Below are 16,410 nucleotides of genomic sequence, written 5' to 3' on the forward strand. Positions count from 1 at the left end.
CACTGAAATTTAGACGGATGAGAGGGGATCTTATAGAAACGCTGCCTACACACTAGAGGCAATTATACAGACAATTAATCTACAAACCCTCAAGTATTTGGGATGGGGGTGGGGGCCGGAGCACCCGGACGGAGCCCATGCGGTGACAGGGGGAACGTGCAAGCTCCGCACAGATAGCGCCCCGAGGTCAGGATCGAAGTCGGGTCTCTGGCAAGGTGAGGCAGCAGCTCTAACAGGTGTCAGGGGTTATGGGGAGAAGGCAAGAGAATGGGATTAGGGGGAAGAGATTGAACGGCAGAGTAGGCTTGATGGGCCGAATGGCCTAATTCTGCTCCCCATCACTTATGACCTCACTAAACCAAGTTCTGGGTAGTTCTGATCTGTGGGAACTGGTAAGAACTGGACGTACTAGTAGGCGGCAGTGATTGGCACTGGGTTCCTGGTACAGCAGCTCACAGCAGCAGGTAGGGCACGGGTTCCACATGCTTCCAAGAGGGCAGCAAGCGGACTTTCATTAAAGAACGTGGCCTTTGTATCTGTGAGAGTTCTTACTCCAGGATGGAGAGTGGATCTGCTCCTGAGCAATGCTAAGCTGGGTGCAAGTGTAGATATAGATTCCATTGGGCAAACCTGAATGAGCACCTTAATGATATTGGCTAGTGGATCTAAAACAAGCTCAGTTGCAAAAAACAAAGTGTGGCGGTGACTGGAAAGTTGTTTGCAGGGGTTGGAGTCATGGAGTGATATAGTGTCATACAGCATGGAACGGAGTCTTCGACACAACTCGTCCATGCCAACTTGGTGCCCCATCGATGTTCCCCCATTTGCCCACGTTTAGCGCACCTCAGTAGTTGAACCTATCTCAACTACTTAGCCTGGCTTAGATAGTTCATTATATCTATCCACCCTCTATGTGAACAAATGAGCACATGTTAATGGTTTGCACTCGGTCACAGAAGGAATGATTTAGTCAATTGTCATTGATAGCAGCAGTAGCACAGTGACTGATGGTGAGGAAGGAGATGAGTGGTAAGGTGGCTCAACGGTAGAGTTGCTGCGCCAGAGACCCAGGTTCGATCCCATGCTGTCTGTACGGAGTTTGTACGTTCTCCCCGTGATCGCATGGGTTTTCTTTGAGATCTCCCGTTTCCTCCCACACTCCAAGGACGTACAGGTATGTAGGTAAATTGGCCTGCTAAATGTAATAATTGTCCCTAGTGTGTGTAGGATAGTGTTAATATGCGGGGATCGCTAGTCGCCGTGGACTCGGTGGGCTGAAGGGCCTGTTTCCGCGCTGTATCTCTAAAACAGTAAACTAATGTCAGGCTGAAGGGAGATAGCTACAAATTTGTCAACCATAAAATGGCAAATGTAAATCAATCCAGAAGGGAGGGCCAATGCATTGGAGAGGGAAATCCGGACAATGAATACGCAAGAAGGCTCCCCAGCCAAAACATCGCCTATTCATGTCCTCCAGAAACACTGCTTGACTCGTTGAGTTACTCCAGCACTTTGTGTCTGGTGCAGGGCTGCACAGTGGAGGCAGAGCAGCACAGTGGCGCAGCGGTAGAGTTACTGCCACACAACGCCAGAGACCCGGGCTCGATCATGGCTGCGGGTGCTGTCTGTACGGTGCTTGCACATTCTCTCTGTGACTGCGTGGGTTTTCTCTGAGTGCCCCTGTTTCCTCCCATATTCCAAAGACGTACAGGTTTTGTAGGTTAATTGGCTTCTGTAAATTGTAAATTGTCCCTTGTGTGTAGGATAGTGCTGGTGTACGGGGTGATCGCTGGTCAGCGCGGACTCGGTGGGCCAAAGGGCTTGTTTCCGCGCTGTATCTCTAAACTAAAGTGTTCTGCAGAATGAATATGCAAGACAATCAGGACACAGAGAAGTGGTTAGGAACAGGCAGATGTTGGCTGGGATGAGTGCAGGTACAGGATGGTTTAAGCAGCTAACAGGGCACCTGCTATTATTGGCCTGAGCACAGAACACAAGAGCAGGCGGGTCACATTATAACTTTATTAAAAACATTAGGACGACCAGAACTCGAACGTTGTGTTCAGTTCTGCTCATCCATCAAAAAGATAGCGACAACACGTCCCATGTTGCATGGAAGATTTATGAGGATGTGTTAGAGGACAACAGTTACCAGAGACTGGAGAGTCATGAGACTGCAGGTGCAGGATTCTTGAACAAAACACAAAGCCCTGTTGGAACTCAACAGGCCAGGCAGCGTCTGTGGAGGGAATGGACAGACAAGGGTCTCGGTCAGGTCCTTTCTTCACACTGCTGAAGAGATTGGCTGCATTGGAGCTGCTTTCTTTAGAATCAAGGAAGCTGAAGAGAGATCCAGTGAGATGTGGATTGGATTGAGCAGCCCAGACCATCACGCAAACCAACCTCCCTTCCGACCACTCCATCTAGCTCAAGCTGCCTCAGCCAGGCCACCAGCATAACCAAGGACCAGTCTCACCGTGGTCATTCTCCCCTCTGCAATCAGGCAAGAGGTACAGAAGTTTGAAAACACACACCTCCAGATTCAGGGACAGTTTCTTCCCAACTTTTATGAGGCAACTTAACCATCCTATCACCAACAGAGAGCGGTCCAAACCCCCCATCTACGTCATTGGAGACCTTCAAATGAATTTGTATTGGACTTTACTGGGCTTCATCTTGCACTAAACGTTATTCTCTTAATCCTGTATCTGTACATTAGTTCAGTTCAGTTCAGTTATTTGTCATATGTAGGTTAACACATGGTCAACGGTACAATGAAATGTGTTTAGCTTGATTGTAATCATGCAACTTATTTTCTCTGGCTGGATAGCATGCAACAAAAAAGTTCTTTGCAGTACCTCATTACACCTGGCAAAAACAAACTAAACTTACGGTGAACAATCTATGGAGGCAAGAGAGGTCAAACATCTACCGCCTGTTCTGAATGGTATAATGATTTTAAACAAAAATAAAAAGATACCCTTTTCCAAAATAATTTACAATTTTCAAAACAAATATTGATGATTTTTCTATAGCTATATTTAAGAGGGAGTTAGATGTGGCCCTTGTGGCTAAAGGTATCAGGGGGTATGGAGAGAAGGCAGGTACAGGATACCGAGTTGAATGATCAGCCATGATCATACTGAATGGCGGTGCAGGCTCGAAGGGCCGAATGGCCTACTCCTGCACTTATTTTCTATGGTTCTATGGTCTTCAGACTTGACTGCCTAGAAAACTGTCTTTAATTTATCAAGAGTGTGTGATTCTTACAAGGTGGGAGAATTCTGACTGATCAATGGGGGTCAAGTATTGCTTTGGTCACAATCTTTTGGATTCTGATCTCTTTTGATTGAAAGATACAGCATGGGAACAGGCCCTATGGGGTGATAACTGGGTCGGCACAGACGGGGTTGGGCCGAAGGGCTTGTTTCCACACTATATTTCTAAAGTAATCTAAATTAAAAGGCTATTTACCCAACTTAGCATCAACTGATGATTTTAGAAACAAGGAACTGCAGATACTGCAAGTATAGGACACAAAGTGCTGGACTATCTCAATGGGTCAGGCAGCATCTCTGGAGAAAACGGACGGGTGGCAATTTGGGTTGAACCATTCTTCAAACTGATTGTATCCTCCAATCCCAAGCAGGTTATAGTGAATGTTGCGATACTGAGAGCCTGGGTTATGGCTGCAGCAGATGCCAAGAGACCATATCCATCATGCATTCATTTATTAAAGATGCCCAATGGTTCACGAAGAGAAGTCAAGCTACCCGTCAACGCCTCTGCACCTTAGCAGCATTCACATGAGTCCCTCTGGACTTGGAACACATTTTCAAATCATTTATTTAAAACTTCAGCATATGTGAAAATAGCTCTTTGTAAAGACTTGAAGAGCCCTTGACTGAAAGGAAAATAAATTAACCATGAAACCACGAAAATCTGCCAACCAATGCTTTTACAATTGCACTGACTGTCATTTAATCTGAAGAACATGCAACTCTGGCTTACACCTCTGCTTTAAAGTAGTTAATAAACTTTGCTTGACAGATGTGATCTCTGAGACACATCTGCTTCAGAAAGCAGTTGACTCCCTTGGAGTTTTCATTAATTCACCAAACAAAACTGTGATCTGAGGCAAGCATATCCCTCCATAAAACAAGAGGCCAAAAGTATTTGTGTGTTCCACGTGTGGTCTGGATCTATCTGGTTATTTTCACTACTTCTGGAGGCAATACAAAAGCCATTGTAAAGAGAAGATAGACACAAAATGCTGGGGTAACTCAGTGGGACAGGCAGCATCACTGGATGGAAGGAATGGATGATGGTTCGGGTCGAGACCCTAAGAGGATGCACTGAGCAGATTTGATGACAGAACTTGTGTAGGAAAGAATTGCAGATGCTGGTTAAATCGAAGGATATGGATTATACACTTATGTATATAAGGATTGGTCTTTACATCATATTCAGCGCAGACATTCCTTTCCTGTGCTGTAATGTTCAATGCTCTATATTTAAACATGTTATGTGTATCACATGAATGATAATGAATGTTATGTTACAGTGTAATGTACTTAATTTGCTTTGGACTGTTACTAAGAGATTTGGCAATATTTAAAAACCTGTCATCACTCATGCATTTTATTCATTTCACATCCGAATCAATGCATCGGAATAATGCAAAATTCACTAGACCATGTGTACAAATTGAAAGCATAGTAATTTTACAAAACATTTTCCAAATTAACTTATCGGCCCTTGACTTGACCAACTTATCTTCTAATGTTTCAAATCTATGTATACATTTCAAATCAATGTATCTGAATCTATCAGATAGCCCATTTGGACAATTTTCCCGATGACGCACACCCCACCTATCAGATGCTGGGAGTTACAATAGACAAGGACAACTTAACAATTAACTCCCTGGAGCACAACAGAAATTAAACTATTTGTCATTCCAATGCCTCAGAAGGTCGACCTGGAAGAGTTTGGTGCTCATCCTTGGGTAGAGAGAAGGAATTCCACATGTTTACAACCATTAGGAGCGTGAAGTCAAGGGTTCGCTTTCTCCTTTACCCCCTCCATCGACTCCTGCGCAATGCCACTCTTCATTTATTCTTGATTTACCTGAAAAATCTACAATTATTCCCAACTCCCAGTCCCCCCTGGCCATGTGCCAATTCTGAACAAATTCCATTCTCCCATTTGCTCCCTACAGTCCTGCATAAAACAAAAATATTCCAACTTCCCCGGACTTTCTACTAGTTCTGAATCACTTCAGTTCAGTTTACTTTATTTTCACGTGTACCGTGGTACAGCGAAAAGCTTTTTGTTGCGTGCGAACCAGTCAGCAGAAACTACACTGTGGGCGGCTCGATTGTAATCATGTATTGTCTTCCTGCTGACTGGTTAGCACGTAACAATAGCTTTTCACTGTACCTCAGTGACAATAAATTAAACTCAAACTCAAGTGTGAAACTTTGACCTGCACATCCCCCCTGAAGCCGATCATCTGAAATAGGCGATGCAGGTATCCAATAGTGGGAGAGAGTCTCGTGTGCAAATCTATTCACTGCTCTCAGTGGTAATTTGTTAAAGTAATAACAGTATGAATGTTAAACCAATATATTTCACTGCATCTTTTCTTTTAGACGGTATTGATGCCAATAAGTTCCTTCTTTGAAATCTGGAAAGGGTGCAGAGAAAATTGACGAGGATGTTGCCAGGGGCTCGAGGGCCTGAGCTATACGTTGTGGCTGAGCAGGCAGAGGTTGAGCAGGGGCTAGGGCAAGATGGGCTGAAGGGCCTGTTTCCATGCTGTTTGACTCGATGACACTTTACACAATATTTCGACAATCATTTTAGCTATAAGATGGTAACTTACGTAGTTCTCCCACTTTGAGGATTTCACACAGCATCCTGGTGAGTTCAATGCTGCTTCGACCAAATGGGCACTCATGTTTATCTTCTCGACTGCTGTTCTCCAGTACGATCTGTCAGAAATCACAGCACAGGAAAAATTACACAACCGTCATCTAAATTGCCAGGTCACAATTGGTAAGCAAAGGGTCTGAATGAGTCGGTGAGCATAAGTACATAAGGTAAGTTCATAAGACATAGGAGCAGATTTGAGCCACTTGGCCCGTCGAGTTTGCTCCGCCATTCAAACATGGCCAACCAAGGGCGTCACAGCGGTGGAGTTGGTGCCTTGCAGCGCCACAGAACCGGGTGTGATCCTGACTACTGGTGCTGTCTGTATGGAATTTGTACGTACTCCCCGTGACCTGCGTGGGTTTTCTCCAGTTTCCTCCCACACTCCAAAGGTTTGTCAGCTAATTGGCTTTGTAAAATTGTAAATTGTCCCCAGTGTGTGTAGGATAGTGTCAGTGTGCGGGGATCCGCTGGTCGACGCGGACTCGGTGGGCCGAAGGGCCTGTTTCCACTCAACCCCATTCTGGTCATGGAGCTGCGTCACCTGAACTGCAGGGACCACTCACATATATTGCTTGTATTTTAAAACTTATGGTTTCCAGATTCAATAGACCACAGACAATAGGTGCAGGAGTAGGCCATTCGGCCCTTCACGCCAGCACCGCCGTTCAATGTGATCATGACTGATCATCCACAATCAGTACCCCGTTCCTGCTGTCTCCCCATATCACCTGACTACACTATCTAGTCAGCCCTATCTAGCTCTCTCTTCAAAGTATCCAGAGAACCGGCCTCTGCTGCCTTCTGAGGCAGAGAATTCCACAGACTCACAACTCTCTGTGAGAAAAAGTGTTTCATTGTCTCCGTTCTAAATGGCTTACCACTTATTCTTAAACTGTGGCCCCTAGTTCTGGACTCCCCCAACATGGGGGATATGTTTCCTGCCTCTAAGCGTGTCCAAACCCATAATAATCGTATTTGTTTCAATAAGATACCCTCTCATCCTTCTAAATTCCAGAGTGTACAAGCTGGAATTCATTGGATTGGTTGGGTACATGCATGTTGGATTAGTGTAGTAGCCCGGAGTCTAGCAATCAGCAGCCTGTATTATTGCTTTGAAGGCTAGCTTGAATCCCACCACAACAATTGGTATCATTTAATGTCATGTAGCTAAAGAAATCTGGAATTAAAATGCTAGTCTCAGTATAAGTGGACACAAAATTATCATATTGATGGAAAAGCCTATCATTCAATGTTCTTCAAGGAATTCTGCTGCCATTTCCCAGCCTGGCTCACTTAAGACCACAAGCTAACAGTAATACAGTTTAATGTCACCTGCCCGCTGAAAAGGTTAAGAACATTTATCGGTTCAGTGTGAATTTAGAATGGACAATAATTGCTGGCTCACATTTCCCCCCAAAATGTAAAAAAATAAGATGGATAATGAAAGCACACATTCTTCAAACAACAAAACAACACCAAGATGCTGCCGTCCCGCTGAGCTACTCCAGCATTTTGTGTCTACCTTCGATTTAACCAGCATCTGCAGTTCTTTCCTACACAAAACAACAGAAATGTCCAAAACTGCTTCACAGTAGCAACGCGCTTCAAGAGAAACTTGGCACCAATCTACAAAATGGGAGGATAATCAGAGAGAATATTTGAAGTGCACCCAATGGAATAACAGGGAGAGAAGGAAGGAACTACAGATGATTGTTTAAGAAGGAACTGCAGATGCTGGAAAATCGAAGGTACACAAAAATGCTGGAGAAACTCAGCGAGTGCAGCAGCATCTATGGAGCGAAGGAAATAGGCAACGTTTGGGCCAAAACCCTTCTTCAGACTGAATAGATGCTGCTGCACCCGCTGAATTTCTCCAGCATTTTTGTGGAACTACAGATGATGCTGGTTTACACTGAAGATAGGCACAAAATGCTGGAGTAACTCAGCAGGTCAGGCAACATCTCCGGAGAAAAGAAATAGGCGACGTTTCAGGTTGGAACCCTTCTGCAGACTAGGGAGAGGGAGTTATAGAGCTGAAAAAAGCAATGGAAAAAGCAATGTTGGGGAAGTCCAGTTCAAGGGGTCACAGCTTAAGGATAAGGGGGAAATCCTTTAAAACCGAGATGAGGAGAACTTTTTTCACACAGAGAGTGGTGAATCTCTGGAACTCTCTGCCACAGAGGGTAGTTGAGGCCAGTTCATTGGCTATATTTAAGAGGGAGTTAGATGTGGCCCTTGTGGCCAAGGGGATCAGAGGGTATGGAGAGAAGGCAGGTACGGGATACTGAGTTGGATGACAGCCATGATCATTGCAGGCTCGAAGGGCCGAATGGCCTTTGCAAATTTATGTTTCTATGGTAAACAAAGGGGAAACAATAGTGGGAATTTTAAAATTAAGGCACGGCTTTACTGAAAGCCTTGCCAAAAACACACGGGGATAAACACTGAACTTGAGATGACATGAATTAGTCCGAGTTTGCAAATTTATGGAGGGTAGAACAAAGGATGCTGAATAGTGCAGGATTAGAACAGTCAAGAGGTGGCAAGGCTTGGATGAGGCTGCTGAAGTGGTGGGACCGAGTAAAACAGGCAGACAGCAGTGATGCAGCAGAGAGACATAGTCTGAACCTCAGCTCAGGACAAATACAACACCAAGGTTGTGAAGTACGGAATCAAGGGACATGGGGGGGAAAAGCGAGAACAGGGTGCTGATTTTGGATGATCGGCCATGAACATATTGAATGGTGATGCTGGCCTAATCCTGCACCTATTTTCTATGTTTCTACCAATTTCCATTTTTGGGGGAAGATCTGTAGGAAAAACCTTGCTGCAAGGATGAAAAACCACAGCCATTGTGTTGATGCGAGAAAACGTGTGATCCTCCAATAAAGAGATGTGACACTTCATCGCTACATTTACCAATAAAGGGTCAATAGAGTGACGTGACTGAGCTGGGTGTAGCCAGTATAAATGTGAGAACTGACATTGATTTTCAGATGGAAAGAAGATGGAGAGGAGACATTTCAGATCAGAACCCTTCTTCAGACTGATAAGGCCCCCGACCTGAAACATCGCCTATCCCATGCTCTCCAGGGATTCTGCCTGACCCGCTGAGTTACTCCAGCACTTTGTGTCTCTCCTTGCTAAACCAACATCTGCAGTTCCTTGTTCCGACATTCATTTTAAGACTGCTGATGATCAGTTTGTGAGAGGAGGAGAAGGTGTGGCAATGGCAGGTGAGGGGCAGGACAATTATTGAACCTTGGAAGCCACGAGATAATGGTGTGGGGATGGGAAGAGATAGTAACAGACCTGGGCAATTGCGGTCCTATCACATTTAACAGTGAAGACAGGCGGAAAATAGCGGTGTGGGCAAACAGAGGGTGACGTTGGAAAAGAACAGATTATATTTGCACATGATGTTAACAAATAACTTTTGATAAGAGGCATGTTTGCACTATAAGGCCAGGCGCCAGAATGGGGAGGGGGGTTAAGCAAACACTGAACAAACAATACAAGCTTGATTTTGGGTGGCTGTCGCTGCCAGCTCTGATCTGTTCCCTCTCCCCTGACTCTCAGCCTGAAGGAGGGTCTCGACCCGAAATGTCACCTATTCCTTTTCTCCAGAGATGCTGTCTGGTCCACTGAGTTACTTCAGCATTGTGTGTCCATCTTTGGTGTAAACCAGCATCTACAGTTCCTTCCACCACATGATTTTGGGTGGCTGCACAACAGGCAACTTGATAAAGATCCCAACACAGAGTGTCTTTTACGAAGGAATCATCATCATTGTTGAAAACATTAGTGACGCAGTGGGGAATGGTGACGGACGCACCACACATCTCTGTCCTCCAGTTCCTGCGAACTTCCGCCGCTGGAAGTATAGGATTTTGGTGTGTGGGCTTTATCATCGTTCCTTACAATGCTGTGTACGACAGTGATCGCAACTTCTACTGAAGTGTGGATAGCCGTTGGCTCACTAGAAGCTCATCTGCCCTTTGACAGGTCTTGTTTTTGGTCCTGCCGGGGGTCCACAGCCCCCTCCTCACCTGGCAAACCAGGTGGGGGAGATGGTTTAGTCGCCGACTATCCGACCATGGAGCAGGTAGCACGGGATTACATGGTACCCGTGGTGTGGGAACTCCCCCTCCCCCCCCCGACCTGACCTGGCAAGGAATGGTGCAGACAAAGAACAGATTATTGCAACGATCAGAGAGCAACCTAAACTATTCACATACAACTCCAACCAGACTTTTATCTGAAAAAGGGTCTTGACCCAAAACATCACCCATCCCTTCTATCCAGGGATGCTGCCTGTCCCGCTGAGTTACTCAAGCATTTTGTGACTACCCAGGCTTTTATCACCCAGCAGTGCCGAAAGTGGCCCCTGAATGTGTGTACAGAAAACGGAAAAGAATATTTAAATACAGAGGGCTCTCATCTTGTATTAAAAAAACATATAACATCATTGCGGGGTTGGACACGCTAGATGCAGGAAACAAATATTGGTGGAGTCCAGAACCAGGGGCCACTGTTAAGAATAAGTAGTAGACATTTAGAACTGAGATGAGGAAAATCTTTTTCGCACAGCGAGTTAGTGGAATTCTCTGCCTCCGAAGGCAGTGGAGGCTGATTCACTGGATGCATTCAAAAGAGAGTTAGATAGAGCTCTTAGGGCTAGAGGAATCAAGGGATATAGGGAGAAGGCAGGAATTGGGTACTAATTGTGGATGATCAGCCATGATCATATTGAATGGTGGTGCTGGCTCGAATTGCCGAATGGCCTACTCCTACACCTATTTTGGGATTAGTATACAAACTTAAAGCACATGGCATTGGGGGTTCAGTATTGATGTGGATAGAGAACTGGCTGGCAAACAGGAAGCAAAGAGTAGGAGTAAACGGGTCCTTTTCACAATGGCAGGCAGTGACTAGTGGGGTACCGCAAGGCTCAGTACTGGGACCCCAGCTATTTACAATATATATTAATGATCTGGATGAGGGAATTGAAGGCAATATCTCCAAGTTTGCGGAGCTGGGGGGCAGTGTTAGGTGTGAGGAGGATGCTAGGAGACTGCAAGGTGACTTGGATAGGCTGGGTGAGTGGGCAAATGTTTGGCAGATGCAGTTTAATGTGGATAAATGTGAGGTTATCCATTTTGGTGGCAAAAACGGGAAAGCAGATTATTATCTAAACGGTGGCCGATTGGGAAAGGGGGAGATGCAGCGAGACCTGGGTGTCATGGTACACCAGTCATTGAAGGTAGGCATGCAGGTGCAGCAGGCAGTAAAGAAAGCGAATGGCATGTTGGCTTTCATAGCAAGAGGATTTGAGTATAGGAGCAGGGAGGTTCTACTGCAGTTGTATAGGGTCTTGGTGAGACCACACCTGGAGTATTGCGTGCAGTTTTGGTCTCCAAATCTGAGGAAGGACATTATTGCCATAGAGGGAGTGCAGAGAAGGTTCACCAGACTGATTCCTGGGATGTCAGGACTGTCTTATGAAGAAAGACTGGATAGACTTGGTTTATACTCTCTAGAGTTTAGGAGATTGAGAGGGGATCTTATAGAAACTTACAAAATTCTTAAGGGGTTGGACAGGCTAGATGCAGGAAGATTGTTTCCGATGTTGGGGAAGTCCAGGACAAGGGGTCACAGCTTAAGGATAAGGGGGAAATCCTTTAAAACCGAGATGAGGAGAACTTTTTTCACACAGAGAGTGGTGAATCTCTGGAACTCTCTGCCACAGAGGGTAGTTGAGGCCAGTTCATTGGCTATATTTAAGAGGGAGTTAGATGTGGCCCTTGTGGCCAAGGGGATCAGAGGGTATGGAGAAAAGGCAGGTACGGGATACTGAGTTGGATGATCAGCCATGATCATATTAAATGGCGGTGCAGGCTCGAAGGGCCGAATGGCCTACTCCTGCACCTAATTTCTATGTTTCTATTGTCTGTGTATCTATGAAAACACCGAAAAAGTCCTAAAATCTTTTGATGTCTCACAGAGTTTAGTTTAGAGATACAGCATGAAAACCGGCCCTTTGTCCCACTGAGTCCGCACCGACCAGTGATCCCCACACGTTAACACTATCCTACACACATGAGGGGCAATTTACAATTTTATCAAGTCAATTAACTTACAAATCTGTATATCTTTAGAGTGTGGGAGGAAACCGGAGCAACCGTAGAAAACCCACGCAGGTAACGGAAGAACGTACAAACTCCGTACAGACAGCACCCGCAGTCAGGATCAAAACCGGGTCTCGGGCGCTGCATGGCAGCGACTCTACCACTACGCCACCATGCCGTCCCTTTGAGATAAGACTGAGGTCTTAACTTGCTCAGTCTGTATAGTCTGTATACTTGCACTAACTCGGTAATACACTATTGCATCATTCGCTACAACTGAACAAACATTAAACTGCATCAATTATATGCATTCCTGGCATCAGATCTGTGCATATTTTGACAGACTGTCATCTAATTATTTTATCCAAGTTCCAAATGAGACAGAGATGTAACTGGGTACCATAATTGACTGCCTGTCTTTCAGACTTGGTTTCAGCTGAGCTGGAAATATCAGTTTGCCCACACGTAAAGGATCCAATTGTTCCCACCCTCCCCCATGCTCCACATCACCACCCACTCCTAAGGGAAGTGAAGACACCAGAGTTATCATTGGAGCTCACCTCGAATCACAGGGTTACAGCACTTGACAAGTCCCGGAGTTGATTGATGTCCTCAAAGCCAATGCAGTATTTCATTTTGAAGTCACACTCTTCAACCACCCCCTCCCTCCCTGAGTTCCACATGAATTGTATACAATGTAGAACCACTCCAGGCACTGCAATTTATGCTCTAATCAACCACATCAGCTCTTAAAAATAGGCATCAGAATATCCACTATATATTCAAATCACCAATGAAGACATATTGCAGGTCAGGACAGCACAGCAAACAAATATTCTATTTGCATCTGTACAAAGCAACAAATAATGTGAAGTGATCTCCTGGCAACACGTTCACAACTCAAAGCCCCATTTTGATTGAATTTCCAGTTTCAGGATATTCAATCACAGCTTTGGTTAAGCTGCATTTGGAGTACCGTGTGTAGTTCTGGTCTTCCCATTACAGGGGCTTTGGTGAAGCTGCATAGGAGGTTTACCAGGATGCTAGACACAATAAGCTGGAGTAACTCAGTGGGTCAGACAGCATCTCTGGAGAAAAGATATAGGTGACGTTTTGGGTCAAGACCCTCCTTCAGACTGAGGCAGGGGAAAAGGAAACAGGATGCTATGAGAATGCAGGGTGACTTGGACAGGTTGGGGGAGTGGGCAGATGAAGTTTAATGCGGATAAATATGAGGTTATCCACTTAGGTAGCAAAAACAGAAATGCAGATTACTATCTAAATGGCGTCAAGTTGGGAAAAGGCGAAGTACAATGGGATCTGGGGTCTTTGTACATCAGTCTATGAAAGTAAGCATACAGGTGCAGCAGGCAGTGAAGAAACCGAATGGCATGTTGGCCTTTATATCAAGAGGAATCGAATATAGGAGCAAAGAGGTTATTCTGCAGTTGTACAGAGACCTAGTGAGACCACATCTGGAGTATTGTGTGCAGTTTTGGTACCCTAATTTGAGGAAGAACATTCTTGCTATTGAGGGAGTGCAGCGTAGGTTTACAAGCTTAATTCCCGGGATGGAGGGACTGTCATATGTGGATAGAATGGAGCGGCTGGGCTTGTACACTCTGGAGTTTAGAAGGATGAGAGAGGATCTCATTGAAACATATGAATTAAAGAATAAATGAATGAATACGTTTATTGTCATTGCACAATACTGTGCAACGAAATTCCATTACATCTCCTTCGGTTAAAAAAATACAAACACGACAACCATTGACACATATGTACACTTATTAGTAAAAATAATAAACAAGTATTTAAAAAGAATTTTAAAAGAATGTTGCATTTCTTGGAATTACATTTTGCTTCCCCAGTGTTCTCTGTTGGAATTAAGCTCTTTTATCGCACATGGGTAGAAACTATTTTTTAGTCTACCGGTGCGAGCCTTCAGAGACCTGAATCGCCTCCCAGAGGGTAGCAGAGTGAAAAGGTGGTTGGCAGGGCTTGGGCACGCTAGAAGCAGGAAAAATGTTCCCGACGTTGGGGGAGTCCAAAACCAGTAGCCACAGTTTAAGAATAAGGAGTAAGCCATTTAGAACGGAGACGAGGAAACACTTTTTCTCACAGAGAGTGGTGAGTCTGTGGAATTCTCTGCCTCAGAGGGCGGTGGAGGCAGGTTCTCTGGATGCTTTCAAGAGAGAGCTAGATAGGGCTCTTAAAAATAGCGGAGTCAGGGGATATGGGGAGAAGGCAGGAATGGGATACTGATTGGGGATGATCAGCCATGATCACATTGAATGGCGGTGCTGGCTCGAAGGGCCAAATGGCCTACTCCTGCACCTATTGTCTATAAGAGGAAAAAATAGCGGTGACATAGAGAGAAAAAAGAACAAATGAAAGAAAGACACGCAAAAAACTAACAATGATAAAGGAAACAGGCCATTGTTAGCTGTGGGCCAGGTGAAAATGAGAATGCTGCCTGTATTAGAGGATTTCAGCGACAAGGAAATGTTGGATAAACTTGTATTGTTTTCTCTGGAACATCAAAGCTTGAGGGGAAACGATAGAAGTATAACATTTTGAGAGGAGAGCAGTCAGAACCTTGTTCCCAGGGTGGAGAGTGCCAACACTAGAGGGCATAGCCATACAGTGAGAGGGGGACAGTTTAATGGAGATATGTGGGACATGTTTTTTTTATACAGAGAATGTTGGGGGCCTGGAAAGAATTTCCAGGGGTGGGGTGGAGGCAGATACAATTATGGTGTTTAAGAGGCACTTATAGATAGGCGCATGTAAGTGCAAGGAACAGAGGGATATGGAAGACCAACTCTTATCTAGCTGGATATAATACATATCCCACCACATGCCTGTCCAAACATCTATTCCCTGGGGAACAAAAGCTGAAGGTGGTCAGTGTTGAGAGGGACGATGGTTCGCGGGACGACAGAAGTGGAGGAGGAAACGGTTTCAACGGGCCAACTATAGACTGTAAAATGGCACCTCTTGCATGTGGACTCGATGGGCTCCTCTGTGTACATACTGCACTGACTGGGGGCAATTGTGCTCATGCACGGGGTTAGTGTGCAAAAATTAAATTTCATTGTATCTGGTACACGTGACAAAAAGGAAACCATTGGATCAAGTACAGGCAGATGAGATCAGTTTAATTAGGCATCGTGTGCTGCAAAATATCACAGGGCATGGAAAACATCCAAGGGTCTGTTTCCTTCGGCCCAACTTGCCAACACCGGCCAACATGTCCCAGCTACACGAGTCTCACCTTGGTCCATATCCCTCCAAACCTGTCCTATCCATGTACCTGTCTAAATGTTTCTTAAACGTTGGGAGAGTCCCAGCCTCAACTATCTCCTCTGGCAGCTTGTTCCATACACCCACCACCCTTTGTGTGAAAAAGTTACCCCTCAGATTTCTATTAAATCTTTTCCCCTTCACCTTGAACCTACGCCCTCGGGTCCACAATTCCTCTACTCTGGGCATGAGACTCTGTGCATCTACCGGATCTATTCCTCTCATGATTTTATATAAGGTACGTCCCTGTGCCGTACTGTTCCATGTTCTTTTAGCAGACTAGAGCAGGCAGAGATATGTGAAATGTCCTGTGCCTGCCTCTTTTCCAGCTTTCTCCTCCCTACTACAATCAATCTGAAGAAGGGTCCTGACCCGAATCATCACCGATCCATGCGCAGTTTCAATGGGCACTGGCCTGGACCATTCTATGATTTAAAACGTGCATATTTTTTTAAAAAGATGACCCTTTGATTTTCTTCAGCTTTATTTGCAGCATCATCGTGGTGCAGTTTCTATATTTTATGGAAATTCCAGGATAGTCCAGCAGCGTTATTGCCGACTGACTTGTGTTCACTGGCTTTACACAGAAAATCAATGACAATTTTCAGAACCCACTATGAACAATACCAAACATTTTTCCTTGAATTATTTGCAGTCCAGAGGCTAGTATACACCTTGATCCCTGCTTTACTTGCTTTTGCCTGAATAAATAAAATACATTATGCCCTTTTCCTTTTGCCAAAGCTACGCATCAAATTTATAGAGCTGGAAGAAAGCTCCACTCATCCACGATAATCACTCGAGAGAATTATTTTGCTGTTGGCTACATTTTACTTTCAGTTTCATCGCCTCCCTGTTTGAAATGGAGGAGACAGGAATCTCTTCTGGGACTAACTCCACACTATTCTGATAAATGGAATATAATATGCCAATGCCAATGCCAACGTTACTCATTTGCAAAGTAGAAACAGAACAAGAGAGCAGTCCTGATCTACTATTTACGATCGGACTATTTTTGATCAGACTTTACTGGCTTTAT

At 44.9% G+C, this 16,410-nt stretch overlaps 1 protein-coding gene across 2 annotated transcripts in view; it reads right to left on the reverse strand.

The window, feature by feature from the left end:
- The window catches only part of elmo1 (engulfment and cell motility 1 (ced-12 homolog, C. elegans)), a 293,797-nt gene that overhangs the window by 108,801 nt on the left and 168,586 nt on the right, over nucleotides 1-16,410 (reverse strand). For both annotated transcript variants that reach the window (XM_055655086.1, XM_055655094.1), the window contains one exon: nucleotides 5,888-5,996. In XM_055655086.1, coding sequence (XP_055511061.1) covers nucleotides 5,888-5,996 — 109 coding nt within the window. The remainder of the gene's footprint in view (nucleotides 1-5,887; nucleotides 5,997-16,410) is intronic.

Source organism: Leucoraja erinacea, chromosome 2 (genome assembly GCF_028641065.1).
Source record: "Leucoraja erinacea ecotype New England chromosome 2, Leri_hhj_1, whole genome shotgun sequence".
Lineage (NCBI taxonomy): Eukaryota > Metazoa > Chordata > Chondrichthyes > Rajiformes > Rajidae > Leucoraja > Leucoraja erinaceus.